General features: G+C 43.8%; 1 protein-coding gene across 3 annotated transcripts in view; it reads right to left on the bottom strand.

Moving 5' to 3' along the window:
* Positions 1 to 15307: 15307 nt before the first annotated feature.
* scin (scinderin) overlaps positions 15308 to 17486 on the bottom strand; it is a 153701-nt gene continuing 151522 nt past the window's right edge. For all 3 annotated transcript variants that reach the window (XR_005942622.1, XM_041184253.1, XM_041184252.1), the window contains exon 16: positions 15308 to 15708. Coding sequence is in view for 2 of the 3 variants with exons in the window: in XM_041184253.1 (XP_041040187.1) it covers positions 15536 to 15708 (173 nt within the window). In the remaining variant the exon portion in view is untranslated. The remainder of the gene's footprint in view (positions 15709 to 17486) is intronic.

Genomic DNA, 17486 nt, shown 5'->3' with positions numbered 1-17486 from the left:
TGTAACCTAAGGCTATCCGCCTCACTATTTACCACCCAACCAATTTTCATGTCATCCGCGAACTTACTGATCAACCCTCCTACATTCAAGCCTAAATCGTTTATATATACCACAAACAGCAAGGGACCCAATGCCGATCCATGTGGAACCCCACTGGACCCAGGCATCCAGTCATAAAAACACTCTGAATAATCTTTCTGATATAACTGTTTTAATTGCAAATCATTTTTCTGTAACTCCACCAGCCTCCTTGAGTTAAACACTTCAGCTGAATTGTCCTGTATTCTTTCCTCCTGAACATTGCCACCTAATTGGATCTTGACATTTTCTTCTTGTCTTTAAACCACCTGTCTTTCTTGTTTTTAGTGTTCTTCCATATGAGCCTTTGATCTTGTTACAACACAATCGGGAAACAATCCAGGGTGTTCCTTCTGTAACACCTCTGTTGAAAATGCTTCTACAGGCTACTCAACTACCATAGGCATCACCCACATTTGCAATCCAGCTATATCATTACCCAGAATAAATTGAACCCCTGCATGGGCATTTTTTCTACCACTCCAACTACATAACTTCACCTGGCTTCCATTTGCTCTTTAAATTTACCTTCCACAATGGAATAGATTTAACATCTACATGAACCCCATTTATTATTGCCTAATCCTGCAATACTCCCTTTAAACAACAAATATCACAATACCACAACATTAAGTGGTCACTAGCCCCTGTGTCTCTTAAAATCTTAACATCTTTGCCTACTCCACCCTGTACACGTGGAAAGACTTTCCCTTCACACACAAAATCTTTGAACATTTCTGCAACCTGCTCCACAGAATTCTCTTGAGTAAACTGTGAACACATTCCCACTTCTTTATCTATCACTGATTCTCCCTGTTTCACCTGTACACAAACCATTGGTTTCTCCTATGCCTGAACGTCAGAACCCACAGTACTTTTACCTCCAGAGATTTTCTGTACTCCAATATTTCCAACAGATTTTTCCTGCAATTTCCAACACACTGACATCACGTGCCCCACTTTATTACAATGAAAACACCTCAGTTTTTGAATGTCACTTCTACCTTCAGCACCTTCCTTTTTATTCTGAGAAAAAACTTCCTGGAAACTTCCAGCTACTCCTTCTCTTCCCTGCCTACCTATCTTCCTTTCACCTTCCCACTTTTCCAATTTGAAAGGGTAATAAAAAATGGTTTAGTTCTATGGGCTAACTCATAATCATCAGCCATCTCTGCTGCTTGTCTTACAGAATCAACCCTCTGTTCCTCCACAAGATTTCTCACTACCAAAGGGATTGTATCTTTAACTTCTTTAAAAGAATGACTGCCCTATGAGCTGCATAGGTTGTCTCTATTTTTAATGCCTGTAACCACCGGTCAAAATTAATTTGTTTTACTCTTTCAAACTCAAAATAAATTTGCCCAGGCTGTTTTCTCATATTCCTAAATTTATGCCTGTATGCTCATATGCACTCAAAATTGCCTCTTTCGCCACATCATAATTCGCTGACATTTCTTCTGATAGTGAAGCATATACCTCATGCGCCCTACCCACTAGCTTAGACTGTAATAATAATAATCTCCAGTTTTCCGGTGGCCATTTCATCTGGTTAGCGATCTTCTCAAATGAAATAAATAATGCTTCAATATCTTTTTCCTCAAACTTTGGAAGATCTTGTACAAATTTAAACAGCTACCCAATGGGTTCCACTCTGGAGATAAGTCCTTCTGGTGTCTCTTTTTTAACTATCAACATTTTCAATTGGAATTCTCTTTCTCTCTCTTTTTCTCTTTCCTCCTTCTCTATCTTCACAATTTCTAATTCCCTTTCCTGTTTTCTTTCTCCCTCTTGTCGTTCTACCTGTTCCCTTTTAAAAGCCATATCTCTGTCCTGTGTTTCTAATTCAAAGTTTTCATTTCCTTTATTTGTTCAAATTCAAGCGTCTTCCTTTGTAACTGAAGTCTCACCACCTCCAGCTGTGACTCACTGCGCCAGGTATCATTCTAACTGTAGATGCTGTGCTATACTTTTAATTATATCTGATTGCCTAGCACCCTCAGGTAACTCCAATTTTAACTTATCTGTCCACTCTATTAACTTAATTTTGGTTATTTTTTCCAACCCAATTGGAGTTATATCTTTTACTCTCAGACAAGTCTTAGCAATTGCCAAAGCCATCTTGCAGTCTCACCACTTCTAAAATATCTCACCAACTCCTGAATTCAAAGTGCTTCTCATACTTGTAACCTTAAGATTTACCAATTCCAAACCAAGCAAGGAATTATAAATATTATCCTGCAAGAGCTCACAATTGTTACGACACAGCAGTATTTAAAGGTTGAGCTATTTAAAATCCCAGAGGGAAACTGTTATAACCTATATTTTCAATTGGTATATTTTGAGTTGCAGCTCTAAATTCAGGAATAAGGCCACCAATTCTCGAGAGGATTTTATATCAAACTAAATGAAACATTTATTAATTTACAACAAATTAAACATACACAAATGGCTACAAATTACTACAATCATATATTTTTAACAACTTCCCAAATTAATCTCCAGTAAGGCAACAATAACCAATCAACTTAACCAAACACCAGGCAAAGCATTCTCACGTTATGAATTCAAAATGAGGTTCCTTTAAATTTGGTTCCACTGCAGACAGTTGTAGGCTTGCAGCTGCTTTGATGTTACATGCCTCTGCTCTGCACACACAAAACTGCTTTCTGTTATACCCAGCACTTCTCTTTGTATGTAAATTCTCATTGTATCACCAGGCCCTTTGAACTCCTTTCGTAGTACCAATATTATTAGTAATATAAACATATTGCTTAGTGTCTCCTAGCTAGATGCAAGATTTCACTCCCACTCTGGAATGGTTTATTCAACAAAATGCAAATGTACCTCTACTTCTGTTTACATCTCAAAACTACTATACATTAATGCACCCAGACCAGCTGGCTTTAATCCAATTAAGGCACACACAGACACACCCAGAGACTAACCCTTTATTTAAAAAAAAAATTTCCAATAACATTATATACATTAATAGCTTTGTGACAGCCAATTAATTTAAATCTATTCCCCATTGTTATTGCCCTCTATGTGAAGAAAATATGTGCTTCCTATCCATTCTCTCTGGTGTAATGATTTCTGATGTAACCAGTAATTTTTTTTTAAAGTCAAAGGAATCTGAAATCTTAATTATTTATTAAAAGAATTAAGCCACAAGATTCCATGGTTTAAAGCTAAAGAATTTTACTATACAAGAGTCAAACAAAGCAAACACTAAATACTATCTTAGTTAATCACCTATACTTTAAAACCCAAACTAATTAAACATGAATTAATAGGCAAATTGTGATTGAATATCAACCATAAGCTACCCATTAAATGGCAGATACAACTAAGACATATCTTAAGAATTGGCTCAGCAGTCCACTCAGCATATCAGTCATCAAACTCAGTTACAGCGTCCTTCAAAATCCTGGGCAGAATTTTACAGCCCCCTGCTAGTGGGTTTGAAGGCAGGGGAGACCTCATAAAATGCAGTGGTTGACCTGCCTGCTATATACCCACCCCCTCGACCTGTCCACCATTTTATGGGGGGGCAGTGGAGGTATCAGGTGGCCCTCCTGCCCTTGGACCTATTGAGGCCCTTAAGTGGCCAATTAAGGCCTCTTAAATGGCTCATCCCCACCCGGTTGCTATTTTATCCGGGGAAAGAGGTCCATGTCAGGTGGGTAGCCTGACAGCTTTTAATTCACGGACTAGTGTCAGTAAACATTAGTGGAACTCCTTTGGGGGAGCCCCTCTGCCCATCAGAAGCCCTCCCCACATTGATCATACCCTTTCTTTTACCCTCTCATCAGCCTCACGAGCCTGGCCCTCACCCCCTCTCACAGGGACCTGTCAGCAGGCCCCACCGATACCTCAGACTTATCTGAGGTCTGACCTTGATTACTCCCTCTTCTTCGGTGACTGCCTGTAGTCCCAGCAGTGGCCAATGCTCAAACCTAGTGCTGCCGGGACCACAGAGCAGCTGGACAACTGGATTGGCTGACAACTCTCTCAGGGGGGACTTCCTCCCTGGATGGGATGGAAGTCTCACCCATAGCCAATTAAAACCCACAGAGCATTAAATGGCTGTGGGGCAGCCAGTGTTGGCAGGGATGCATTTTCCATTGACTCTTCAGGTAGCAGGGCAGGAAACCCTGCCATCCGAAAATTCCTGTCCTCTGTCTTCCTCACAAAGAATTTACCTTCTCTCTTTCTAGGCTGATCCGCAGCTGACAGCAGCATATAGCAAACCCGAGTTCCATGGGTATGGCCTTCACCAAAAATGGAACATATCTGGAGAACCTCCTCAACTCAGTCTCATCCACCAATGTCAACTTCAAGTAACAGAAACAGCCGCAGTTGTTGTGTATTTGCTTTATTCTTAGCTTCTGGATTTAGCCTCTGTCTTCTTCAGCCTGCCTGTATTACACACTGGATTCATGAACTTCTATTGAGCTCTGAGGACTCTCTGTGTCCTTATAAATGATTTCACCCTGATTCGGTATCCCCAGAAGTTCTGCTTTCCAATCTTAGTTTTCTTAGGAACTGGGAAGGTCAGTTTCCCTTTTAGTTTTCCCTTTTCGGTTTCTCCTTTCAATTAGTATCTGTCTCAAAAAAACAAGCTTTAAATCTACAGGTTCCATCACACTCATAATTTTAGTTATCTAAAGTCCCCAGCCTATTCAATCTTTCCTCATAGATAAAATTCTTCAATCCTGGCAACATCTCATAAACCTCTTCTGTGCTCTGTTTAATGCGATCACATTGTTCCTGCAATGTGGTGACCAGAACTGCATGCAGTACTCTAGCTGTGACTTAATTTGTGTTTTATAGATTTCTCACACAACTTCCCTGCTCTTATATTCTAGGCCAATCCAATAAACAAAGCTCTTCCATATGCCTTCTTAAGCACCTTATATATCTCTCTTGACACCCTCATGGATCTGTGGACATGTACTCCAAATATGAAAAAAAATTTAAGCATGCACTTTTGGATAAATGAAACAGGTTCTAATTTGTTACAATAAAAGGAATAGAATTGTTTGCGATCAACTTGAATTGTCATATTATACTTAATATTTAGCAGACATAAATTTGACAAAGGTTTGGACTTTTGTTTAAACAAAAACCTTCGCTAAATTATTCTATTAATTTACAGAGAAATATGTGAAAGACATTCCAAATTTTTGTGCATTTTTTTCTGCTTTTCAAAAATTCATTATGCATTGTTTGATAAATGCATAGGCCAGATTTCCATTAACTGTGACGTTTGCTTTTTCCCTAACTCTTCCTTGGCATTTAAATGAAAGGTCTGATTAGTAATTTTCTGCTGTATAATGTAATCAGCAAAATTTGCCTCAAGGACAAGTAATCTCCTTAAAAAATCTGCTTCCTTCTGGATTATTCTGTTCCTTGATACTTACGTTAAAAAGTACATTACAGTAAATTCCGTATCTCTTTCTATAATTTGGGAGACACAGCAAAAATTCATCCCGAGGAAGAAGAAGCATATTAAAGGGAGGACAAGACAACCATGGCTGACAAGGGAAGTCAGGGACAGCATAAAAGCTAAAGAGAAAGCATACTATGCGGCGAAGAGCACTGGGAAACCAGGGGATTGGGAAGCCTACAAAGACCAACAGAGGACAACAAAAAAAAAAATAAGGAGGGAGAAGATTAAATATGAGGGTAAACTAGCCAGTAACATAAAAGAAGACTGCAAGAGTTTTTTTAGATATATAAAGGGTAAAAGAGAGGCAAAAGTGGACATTGGGCCGCTGGAAAATGACGCTGGAGAAGTAGTAGTGGGAACAAAGAAATGGCGGAGGAACTGAATAGGCACTTTGCATCAGTCTTCACGGTGGAAGACACGTGTGACATCCCCAAAGTTCAAGAGAGTCGGGGAGCAGAGGTGAGTATGGAGGCCATTACCAAGGAGAAGGTGCAAGGAAAACTGAAAGGTCTGAAGGTGGATAAATCATCTGGACCGGATGGATTACACCCCAGAGTTCTGAAGGAGATAGCTGAAGAGATAGTGGAGGCATTAGTGGCGATATTTCAGGAATCACTGGAGTGAGGGAGGGTCCCAGAGGACTGGAAAATCGCCAATGTAACCCCCCTGATTAAGAAGGGAGTGAGGCAAAAGACGGGAAATTACAGGCCGATTGGCCTGACCTCGGTCATTGGTAAGATTTTAGAGTCCATTATTAAGGATGCGATTTCAGAATACTTGGAAGTGCATGGTAAAATCGGGCAAAGACAGCACGATTCCATCAAGGGGAGGTCATGCCTGACAAATCTGTTAGAATTATTTGAGGAGGTAACGAGTAGTTTAGACAAAGGAGAGCCAATGGATGTTATCTACTTAGACTTCCAGAAGGCCTTTGACAAGGTGCCGCACAGGAGGCTGCTCAGTAAGATAAAAGCCCATGGTGTTAAAGGCAAGGTACTAGCATGGATAGAAGATTGGCTGTCTGGCAGGAGGCAGAGAGTGGGAATAAGGGGGTCCTTCTCAGGATGGCGGCCGGTGACTAGTGGAGTTCCGCAGGGGTCAGTGTTGGGACTACAACTTTTCACTTTATACATTAATGATCTTGATGAAGGAACTAAGGGCATCCGGCTAAGTTTGCAGATGGTACAAAGATAGGTGGAGGGATAGGTAGTATTGAGGAGGCGGGGAGGCTGCAGAAGGATTTGGACAGGTAAGGAGAATGGGCAAAGAAGTGGCAGATGGAATATAACGTGGGGAAGTGTGAGGTCATGCACTTTGGTAGGAAGAATAGAGGCATAGACTATTTTCTAAATGGGGAGAGAATTCAGAAATCTGGAGTGCAAAGGGACTTGGGAGTCCTAGTCCAGGATTCTCTTAAGGTTAACTTGCAGGTTGAGTCGGTAGTTAGAAAGGCAAATGCAATGTTGGCATTTATTTCGAGAGGACTAGAATATAAAAGCAGGCATCTGTTGCTGAGGCTTTATAAGGCTCTGGTCAGACCACATTTAGAATATTCTGAGCAATTTTGGGCCCTGTATCTTAGGAAGGATGTGCTGGCCCTGGAGAGGGTCCAGAGGAGGTTCATGAGAATGATCCCAGGAATGAAAGGCTTAATATTTGAGGAACGTTTGAGGACTCTGGGTCTATACTCCATGGAGTTTAGAAGGATGAGGGGGGATCTGATTGAAACTTTCAGAATACTAAAAGGCCTGGATAGAGTGGACGTGGGGAAGATGTTTCCATTAGTAGGAGAGACTAGGACCTGATGGCACCGCCTCAGAGTAAAGGGAAGACCTTTTAGAACAGTGATGAGGAGAAACTTCTTTAGTCAGAGAGTGGTAAATCTATGGAATTCATTGCCACAGAAGGCTGTGGAGGCCAGGTCATTGAGTGAATTTAAGACCAAGATAGATAGGTTCTTGATCTGTAAGTGGATCAAAGGTTACGGGGAGAAGGCGGGAGATTGGGGTTGAGAAACTTATCAGCCATGATTGAATGGTGGAGCAGACTCGATGGGCCGAATGGCCTAGTTTCTGCTCCTATGTCTTATGGTCTTATATATATGTGTACATACATGTGCCTCCATACATGTTGGGGCCTTGGTTAATGTAAGACCTTTCCTAACATTAATACATTATTTTTTGCACTTTTCAGTGTAAATATAAAAAGATTCTACCATACAATATTGTTGTAATTGCATAAATTCCTTTCAGAGGAAATACACACATTAAAATATATAACATAAAATAAAAATATAAAATACTGGAAGTATTAAGCAGGTCAGGCAGCATCTGTGGAGATAAATAGAAAATTCAGGTCGATGGTCCTTCAGCATAACTGAGGGAGGATAGAAATGTGATAGATGTTGAGCAAGTGAAAGGTAGGCGGTGAGAGAAATAACAAAAGGGAAGGTCTGTGATAGGTTGGTGAGCAGGAGAGAATAAATGAGAAAAGGTTTCATGGCACAAAAGTCCAAGGCAGTGGTAAAGGGTAAAGTAAAAAGACAAAAGATATGTTTAAATGAGGACAGAATGGCTGGATAGCAGCAGTCCAAATGCACACTAAAGGAAGAAATGAGAAAAAAAAAAACAGCAAAAATAACTGAAACAACATGGAGGCAGATGTTAAAATTGTTGAACTCAATGTTGTGTCCAGAAGGCTGTAAAGTTCTGAGTTGAACGTTCAGTTGCTGTTCCTCGAGCTTCCATTGAACTCCTTGGAACACTGCTTCAGGCCAAGGACAGAAAGCTTAGAGTGGGAAAAAGGTGGAGAATTGAAATGACAAGCAGCAGGAAGCTCAGAGTCACACTTATGGATAGAAACACAGGTGCTCCGCTGCCTTCCCAGTGTAGAGTTTGGTGGGTGATAATGAGGTTGTATGTCCAGGAAATTTAAGCCTTTCGCACCACCATTTGATAGGTGCACTTAAGCAAATAAGACCAGTGGACAGATTTCAGGAGGGGCAATTAAGATTAATTGGAGCGAGAAATTTAAAGGCACAAAAGCAGCACACTCACTTAACCTTGAATTATCTTGCTAAAAATTGTTTCTACACCATTCCAGCATATGCCCCAATGTGATTATGTATTATGCAGCATGTCATATTGGCAAGAGGGATTTCTTTAGCTGAAGTAGGCTTCAGTGAGATTTTTATTGTTCTCTCTTGTTAACTGCAATATATTACAGGCCATTTCTTAAAGGCAATTGTCACTTGGGAATTTTCTCAGAACTGCTCCCCTTCCACCGCCATAATGTCATTGAAAATTCTGTGGATGCCCTGTTCGTGTCTATAAACAGGGTTTCTGCTGCAGTTCTGATGAAAAAATAGTGGACTGGGAGTTGCGCTGAAGATATTCCCACCTAGAGGCCAGAATTTTCGGGCTGACGTGTGGATGGCGTAGCCCGCATGTCAGCATGTAAAATGACGCACGCTGACATCGCATGAGCGTGCCGACATCAGCGCACGCCATCGCGATATTTCGGTGGGCGGGCACGATCAGTTCGCCCGGCGTTAATTGAAGGGCTCGTTAAGTCCCTTAACTTGCCAATTGTGTACAATTTTGAGGGGCCTGTGCGAACTTCGGATCAGTGCACGGGCCCAACGGAAAGACGGGTAGGAGATTATTTAAGAAAACTTTTGCAATGTCGGGATATGTGGACTCAGAGGGGTTGTTCGTGTTTTTCACAAAGTTATAATTGATGAAAGTGTTTAAAACATACCTGTGTGATTATTAGTAGTTCTCATCGATGTCCAAGAGCTTTTTTGTGTAAAGTGAAAGCATTCTGCAGACAGCATTCTTTTTTGGCCTTGCAGCTTTCTGGAGGCCTCCATTTAGTCAGGGGCTATGGGTTCTGACCTCTCCAGGGGAGGCAGCTCCCCTGAGGAGGAAGGGAGGGATAGAATTAGGAGGAGGCCAGAACTGGACAATCAGACTTCAAGGTAGGCACCTTTGGGTGTCCAGGCGCAGACACAAGGGGCGTAGGGCCAAGAGGTTGTCCAAGGTTCAAGGATCCGCAGACAAAGCCGCTATCCTACTGCCAGGGAACACAGCGAAGCAGCTACCTCAATATGACTGAGGGGCAGTGCCAAAGGAGGCTCCGACTCTCAAAGGAGGCAGTCAACTATATCTGTCAGATGATTGGCTCTGAGATCTCCCCTAACTGTGTGGGAGAACGCCCCATGCCAGCAGCTCTGAAGCTCACAGTTGCCCTCCACTCCTATGCCTCTGGCTCCTTCCAGGGCTCAGTGGGTGATCTTTGCGGTGTCTCCAAATCTGCTGTCCACACTTGTGTCAAGCAGGTTACAGACACTCTGTTCAGACGGTTATCCACCTTTATCCGCTTCTACTGCGACCACGCAAGTCAGGCACAGCGAACCAGAGGCTTCGCAGCCATTGCTGGATTCCCCCGTGTCCAGGGTGCTATAGACTGTACACATGTGGCCATCAAGGTGCCAGCAGGTGAGCCCGGTGCCTTCATCAACAGGAAGGGCTTCCACTCCGTGAACGTGCAGATAGTGTGTGATCACAGGATGCAGATTCTGCAAGTCTGTGCAAGGTACCCAGGCAGCTCCCACGATGCCTACATCCTCAGACACTCCCAGGTGCTGGGGCTCTTCAGTGCTCTGATTCGGCTGGATGGATGGCTGCTGGGTGACAAGGGCTATCCCCTGCGAACGTGGCTCATGACACCAGTGCACCATCCAAGAACAGAAGCTGAGCATCGGTACAATAGGAGCCACGGCACCACAAGGGCTGTGGTGGAGAGAGCCGTCAGTCTTCTCAAGATGCACTTCCATTGCCTAGACCACTCAGGGGGCGCACTCCAGTACCCCCCAGATCACGTCTCCCTGATCGCACCTGCACAATTTTGCACTGGAAATGGGGGATGCAATTGATGATGAAGACCTTGACGCCCTGGATGAAGCTGCACATGATGAATCCAGCAGTGTCTCAGAGGATGAGGAAGCACAGGGCGATGATAAGGGGCACAATGACGACCCGCGTTTACACCAATGAGGCAGGGACACCCGGGACAATTTAATCCAAAGAACCTTCAGCTAGCTCCACACACATGGGTCAGCAGGAGCAGCATTGCCTGGAACTTCCACACATAGCACTTAGGTGCTACCTCTTCCACCTGATCAGCTGCAAATAAGGCCTTAGTACAAAAACATCAATCTCCACTCCAACACGCATGATAATGAAAAAAGCACCACAATGAAGAGATGCTCAGCCTTGGTAACAAAGGCGGACTTTATTCTGTCCACAATTAAAGCCCACATGGTTATTCGACAATGTTACAAAAAGGGGTCCCTATTCTAAGGCCAACACAAAATCACCAATGACTTACTCAGGGAGTGCCTAAGGCGCCTTATGTTTTCGTTTCCGGGTGCTACATCTAGGTGCCACCCCATAGCTTGGAGTGGCTTGTGAGACAGCCTGCTGACTCTGCTGTCCTACTGGCCTGGATGACCTTGGCGGGCGTCCTCTGGTCCGTGGAGCCTGTGATGGTCCAGCCTGGGAGGGAGTGGCCAGTTCCTGAACTGGCACCTCCCCAGTTGTCGCAGCCTCAACAGAAACAACATTGACTGGCAGAGGGGCGGAGGAGCTGCTGCCCTCATCTGGCGTGCCCTGAGAGGAGCCCATAGCGACAGCAGGCAACTGCTGCGCCGTGAGATCCAAATCTACCTCCCTGCTCACTGCAGGGAGAGTGCCGGCGCTTGGTGTCCACAACATCTCCCACAATGGAAAACACCACCTGTGGCCAGAACTGCTGTGAGGGCTTGCAGGTCAGAGCGTATCCCAATCATATTTTGATCCATTTGGTGGAAGCCCCTCTCTATGAGAGTCGCCAATCTCTCATTGAAGGAATCCTGAGGGCGGATTCTTCACGTGCATTCTGCCTAGACTCTTCGTCGCAGAGAGCAACTGAACCATTCCCTCATTCAACCCTGCCAGATGTAAATGCACTTCCTGCCACCTTTCCTGCAGCTGCTGCAATGGGGACAACTCCAGAGGCACGTCATCAGTGCCAGACTCAGCATGTGCCTCGTCCCCTGCAGCCATCCGGCTGCTGGAGCCATCGGCACTCTCTGTCCCTACCATCTCCTTCAGCGATTGTGAAGTGCCCTCTCCACTGTGACCCGGGACACTAACCAACGGTAAATTCCCCACCGAGGTGTGTGTGTCTGCGCTGGTGCCTGGCTAGTTGAAATGATGTGTCGCAAGTTGCACATGTTGCCCCTCAGGTGTGGAAGGGGGGCTGCGTTGAGGACATGCAGGTCGCTCTGGTGGTGATGCTGAAATTAACAACAAGGACAGTGCATCAGTTAACGTACATTCAGTTCAACATTTCATCCCTTTCCCCCCCCACCCTCATAAATAGCTCACCCTTAAAGACCCTCAAAAGACCATTGGTGAGGTCCAAATGAGTCAAGACAGGCCCCAACCATTAAATGCACATGCAAACAGGCTGGTTAAATGGCCTCATGAATGGCACATGGCTTGTAAGGAACCAGAGGAGCGGGGAGAGTGCAGAGGTATCTGATATGGATGCATAGTTGCCTGGATAGTTGTGTGGCTGAGGAAGCATTTCAAACAGTTGTGTCATTTTCCACCGAGCTCAGGAGATTGCCCTTCATTCTGTAAGGAGGGGCAGAGACGGGGTGGCCAGAAGGCAACATTTCCCCTTGGCGCAGGAATGAGTAACATGGTGGCATTCATCTAAGTTGAGTGCCATGAGGTTCACAGCTGAGGTGCTGAAAACCTTCTGGACAAAGTAATGTGGGGCGCAGTGGCTGAAAGAGTGCAGGAGGTCTCAAACCCCCGAAAATGCAAGAAGACTTTGGGTATGCAGCAGCAATCCAATGGCATGTGAGATCATGGTGATAGTGGTCAAAAATGGGATAAGGTGACTTTGGAAGGTGGTGGAGAGGCTCTTCCTCAAGGGGACGAGGGTCCCTCCTGTATGACCCAGACGTCAGAATGCCTCAGTCAGTGAATGAGCATTGTTGCAGCATTAATGATTGCAGCAACCATCAGTGGTTTGGATAGTGGGCACACAGAGTGGATGGGACTGTGGACGTCAAATACCTGCCCGCTGGACACCAGCCTCGCCGTCCCCGGCTGCCCTGGCCTCCTGCCTCCTCCCCAGCTCCATAGCCTACTCCTCGAATGAGGTGAGGCGCTGGAGGAGGGCGTGCCCACCACCAGTCCTCAGGTGCACCCGGGCATTGTGGTTACTTTCTGCCTGCAAAACACATAAGAGCGTTTATTGGGGCAAGTCGCTCATGTACTCTGCATGCACATGCCGCACTCCAACCACAGTGGGCCATCTGAGGCCCCCAGCGGCCCCTGTCCACACTGCTAGTGATGATTCCCCAGAAGATAGTACGGCTAGTCCCAAACCCCTCCCCCAAAGGTCCCCTTGGACATATTTGGTGTCCATCACTTTGAATAGCACATGGGTTCTTGCGCCCATGGAAAGGAGGATCAAATATGTGCGGCGCCGATGCCAGCAGATGGAACTTGCCCAAAAGACCTTGAGGCACCCCTTGGACCATGTCATTACAATCAATATGACATGTGTTGGAGTTCTGAGTACGTGTCTTCTGGCATCCCCTGCAGCTTGCCCCCAGACTACTCAAATGCCACAGAAACTAACATATACTGCGGGGAAAGCCCTTCTTCTCCTCAACCACTAAGGCTGATCTAAGCATTGTCAGTACCCATTTGCCGACCCAGCATGCAACAGATGCCCTATGTAGTAACGGAAGCCATACATGGTGGGGAGGAGGGATCAAAGGCTAAGGCTGCCTTCTGGCTCAAATAGCCCAGACAGACATGTTACTCACCCGTCCGGAGCACAGCAAATCATTGAAGTGTTTTCGGCGCTGTGTGCCGTCATCATAGGTACCTACAGCCTCGCTCACCTCCTCCCATGCCTGGCTGGTAACATGGAGGGCCCTCCTCCTCCCATCCTCAGGATACAGAACATCACATTGCTGGCTCACCTCTTCCAGGAGGACAGCAAGGTGTGTGTCTGAGAATATGGGTGCACAGTGTTTCCCCCCCACCCCCCCTCCACCCCCGGTGGCCTCTCCTGCAGCCTGCCCCCCTCCTCCTCCACCTCCTCCTCCTCTGCCCTCCTTGGAGCATTTCTACCTTTCTCAGTGAACATGGTGCACTGCTTCAAGCAGGCTGCCTGGCCACTCTTTATACAGGCTGCTGGCTCCCTATTGGAACCGGCAGTCTGAGGCTGCCCAGCCCTGTGTCTATTTTTCCATTCTCCACGGGAGTCGCAAAGCCGCAGTGCAGGCCCTAATTGGCCCACCCGCGGAAAATGGCGGCGTAGCCTGTTTTGCTGGTGGCAATCGGCCGCCCGCCCACCGCCGAGTCGGTCGGACCCACCCGGCTGACGAACGTAAAATTCTGCCCAGAGGTTCTCCTCTGAGGATGGTGATCCATTTCATGTTGATGCCAAGGTGGATTCCCTTCTGCATAGCTTATTCATTACGCAGCACACCATAAAGCATACACTCAGGGCCTTCCCACTATGGCCACAGAGGCATTCTGACATGGTTCTCCTGACAAACCAAGGGAAAAAATATTCCAGACAGCAGAAAAATCCAGGGCCCTGCCAACCTGTTGACATGTGTGTGCAATAGCATTAAATGGATGCTATTGAATCGACTGCTTATTGGACACCTCTCCCATAATTGTACTATCCAATTTCTAGCCTGTTATTCCCCAGATTAAAAAAGAGATAGGTGTAAATGGTAACTACAAAGTGAATTAAACAAAGGCAATGCAAAATACAAAAAATGCAGCAACAATAATAGCAACAACAAAACTTTAACAGCAACATTAACTACATAAACTTTGTGCTTTAACCTTTTGCCTTCATATTATCCAGCAGGATTCCCTGAGCAGGTCTGTGTGCTCTTTCGCGCATGCACCCGGCAGAGCGCACAGATCTCCCTGAGGCAAAGCGCTGCCTCAGGGAGATCAGCTCAAATGTGAAAACCAGTTTAAAGAATAGAAAAAAGTTTACTGACATATCCCCTCAGGTGACACTGTCACATGAGTTGTGACAGGTCCATAACTTTTATTTAAAAATATTCTGAAATGTTTAAATCACTCATGAAACCTCATCCTGCCCATGGATTTTTTGGAAGGCTGCCTGGTCTCTTCGCCTACCCGCCAACTTTAAGGTTGGATGGGCAGATGCGTTAATGATTTCAATTATTTTTTTAATCGACTCAGCTGCGTGCCCGCCAAACTGAAAATCTAAACGACACAGGGTGATGTCAGGATGCATGCCCGATGTCACCCCACATCATTTTATACGTTGGCCCCGCTCCTGCTCGCTGACCGGTAAAAGCTGTCCCAGATAGATGTTTCTGGAATCTGGGATGACAGCATATGTGTAGAGATCCTGTATTTGCTGAGATATTTTAAAGTACTGTAAATAAACTTGTAGATTTAGAAGCAGTGTCATCTCTGTATTGCTGTGAGATAAATCCAATATGTATTGGATACATTGGTGAATACACAGCAGATATAATTTTTAAATTTTATTACTCAATTTTTTTTAATGAAGAATCTATTATGGTATATGTGACATTAAAAATGAATATTATTTGGCCTAATTTTGATCATCAACTCTGTGTTGATAGTTTTGAGATTTAACTACTTGCAAATGGATTACAAACTTTTTACAATTTTACATATGATGTAATTGTTTCTGATCAACCACTTTATTATTTTACTGCAATCACAGAATGCAAACATTACAAAAATTTAAAGATTTCAAATTAACAGTAGTACACCAAAAGCATTGGAAAGACAGCAGAAATACATTCACATTTGGAATCAAGCAGGCATTTTTTTATTGGTTACATAATTTTTACGCAGGTTTGCAGTTGATTTTTTTTTTAAATTACAACAACAAGCTGGTTGCATTCTATGCCACTTTGAGTGAAGCCATTTGTTTCTTTATATTGTCTCCTGTCCATTTGTTTGAGTCCCAGGCAAGGAACCAACCTGTGAATGTTGGGGGCTCAAATCCCTGCTTCACTATGATGATTGGGGTCCCTTTGTCCCTTCCAGAAGGATCTGAATCAATATAATGTTTTGCTAATATGGAGAGAAAACAGATGAATGTTACAAATTGTGTGGAAAACTGTGTAAATGCTTCACTGAAAGTGCATTTTTTTCCAAATAAAAGTGATGCATATCAATGCTTGAGAATGGAAGTGTCTGTCCACTTTTATCACCAGGGTAAATTTTCACAGGGGTTCTCTTCCTCATTTGCCATAACTTCAATGGAAGAGTTGTGAAAACTTCAGGAGAATGGTGTAAACAAGTGCAAATCCTTAGAGTTAAGCTATACTGTGCCCTGACTGAAGTCATGCTTGGAGAATTGTGCACAGATCTAGGCACAGCAACATGAAGAGTCATAAAACAATGCTAGGGCTCTTAAATCTTCAAATAAAGACACCTTGGGGAAGGAGTGAGGAGAGGCAGGAAAGGGCTTAAAGAGGTTCTCCATGGGACAGAGTGTAAAAATCAATGCAATTCAATAAGAAAGCAAGGGGATGATGCCAAGTTACTGTACTAACTAGTGACATAGAAATATGCTGTAATAAAAAGACAATTGGGTTGGTATTTTTGTAGAATCTTTTTGGTTATTATGTCAGAACTTTCATAATTGCTGAGGAATGTCCATATTGTTGACTGGTAGTTTAACCCTTTTATTTTATGAACAGTGGACAAAAAAGGGCTTTGGCTGCTCAGTCTGGTGGCAGCTGATTTTTCCACCTTTTGACCTGACAAAACCTACACTCTAAATGGGATGCACTTACCAGAGATGCAGTGGGGATTATGGGAAGCAGGCATTCAAATATATGGAATATACAGTATAACATACTTTGGTGTTAAGTTACATTATCCGAATCATAAGGAAATCAAGGAAATACCTGCAGGTGCATGATAGAGACATTTCTAACTTTTAAGTCCATGAGTTCTGATTGATAACTTTAGTTTATCTACTGGCCAGGCAGGCTCTTTTGTAACTGCTTTCTTTCCCTTTTACCTGTAACTGCCTCAATTTAATTTAATGGGTCTCTTTAGAATACACAAAAAATGAGTAATAGAATCTTGAAATATGCAACACTGGCAGCTGTGGCATGATAGTTAGTGGTCAATACTGCATTAAGTACCTCTTAATTATTGAGACTCAGGCGCATTGCTTGTTTTGCAATGGACAGTGAAAATTAAACCTAATGGTGTCTCATTTAATTTACTGTTCTCGCCTATGGAGATAGCAATATTTTGTAGGGAACTCCATTATTAATATTCTCTTGGGAGTGCTCTTGTCATCCTGTTTTTGAATTATGTTTTCCTCATCAGTCTCAAGAAAAAGGATAATTCCACATTTATTCGGGTGTTGTGAAGCTATATTGACTGTTTTTAGGAGTTATATTTAAAATTTTTGAATATTATGCCTAACAAAACGTTAGGTGGTATTTGCAATGACATTCAAAATGGTCTGATCTGCATGAGTGGGGAGAAAAATTGAGATCTTGTGATGTCTTAAGTAAAGTGAAAATATGAGATTCATAATGTGGCAGCAAACATTTTTTTCAGTTTGATTTCAAGGCATTCAGCTGCTATAGACCAGGGATTCTTAAATGAGGGTACATGACTTCATAGGGAAATCTGCAAAAGTCAACCTCTGCTTTTAGAAACAGATAGACATGGACTAGAAGTCTCCCCTCTAAAACTTGCTTCTAACATATGCTTATTTTTATCAATCAACTTTTTAGTCACAAACATTTCCTCTTCCTAAATTTATTCATTCAGCTCGCTGCTGATCATTTCCATATTTGTCATCTACATGTTCAGTGATCTTT

The sequence above is a fragment of the Carcharodon carcharias genome, chromosome 3 (genome assembly GCF_017639515.1).
Source record: "Carcharodon carcharias isolate sCarCar2 chromosome 3, sCarCar2.pri, whole genome shotgun sequence".
Taxonomy (NCBI): domain Eukaryota; kingdom Metazoa; phylum Chordata; class Chondrichthyes; order Lamniformes; family Lamnidae; genus Carcharodon; species Carcharodon carcharias.
The sequence above is the reverse complement of the archived record's forward strand: the minus strand, read 5'-3'. Positions and strand labels throughout refer to the sequence as shown.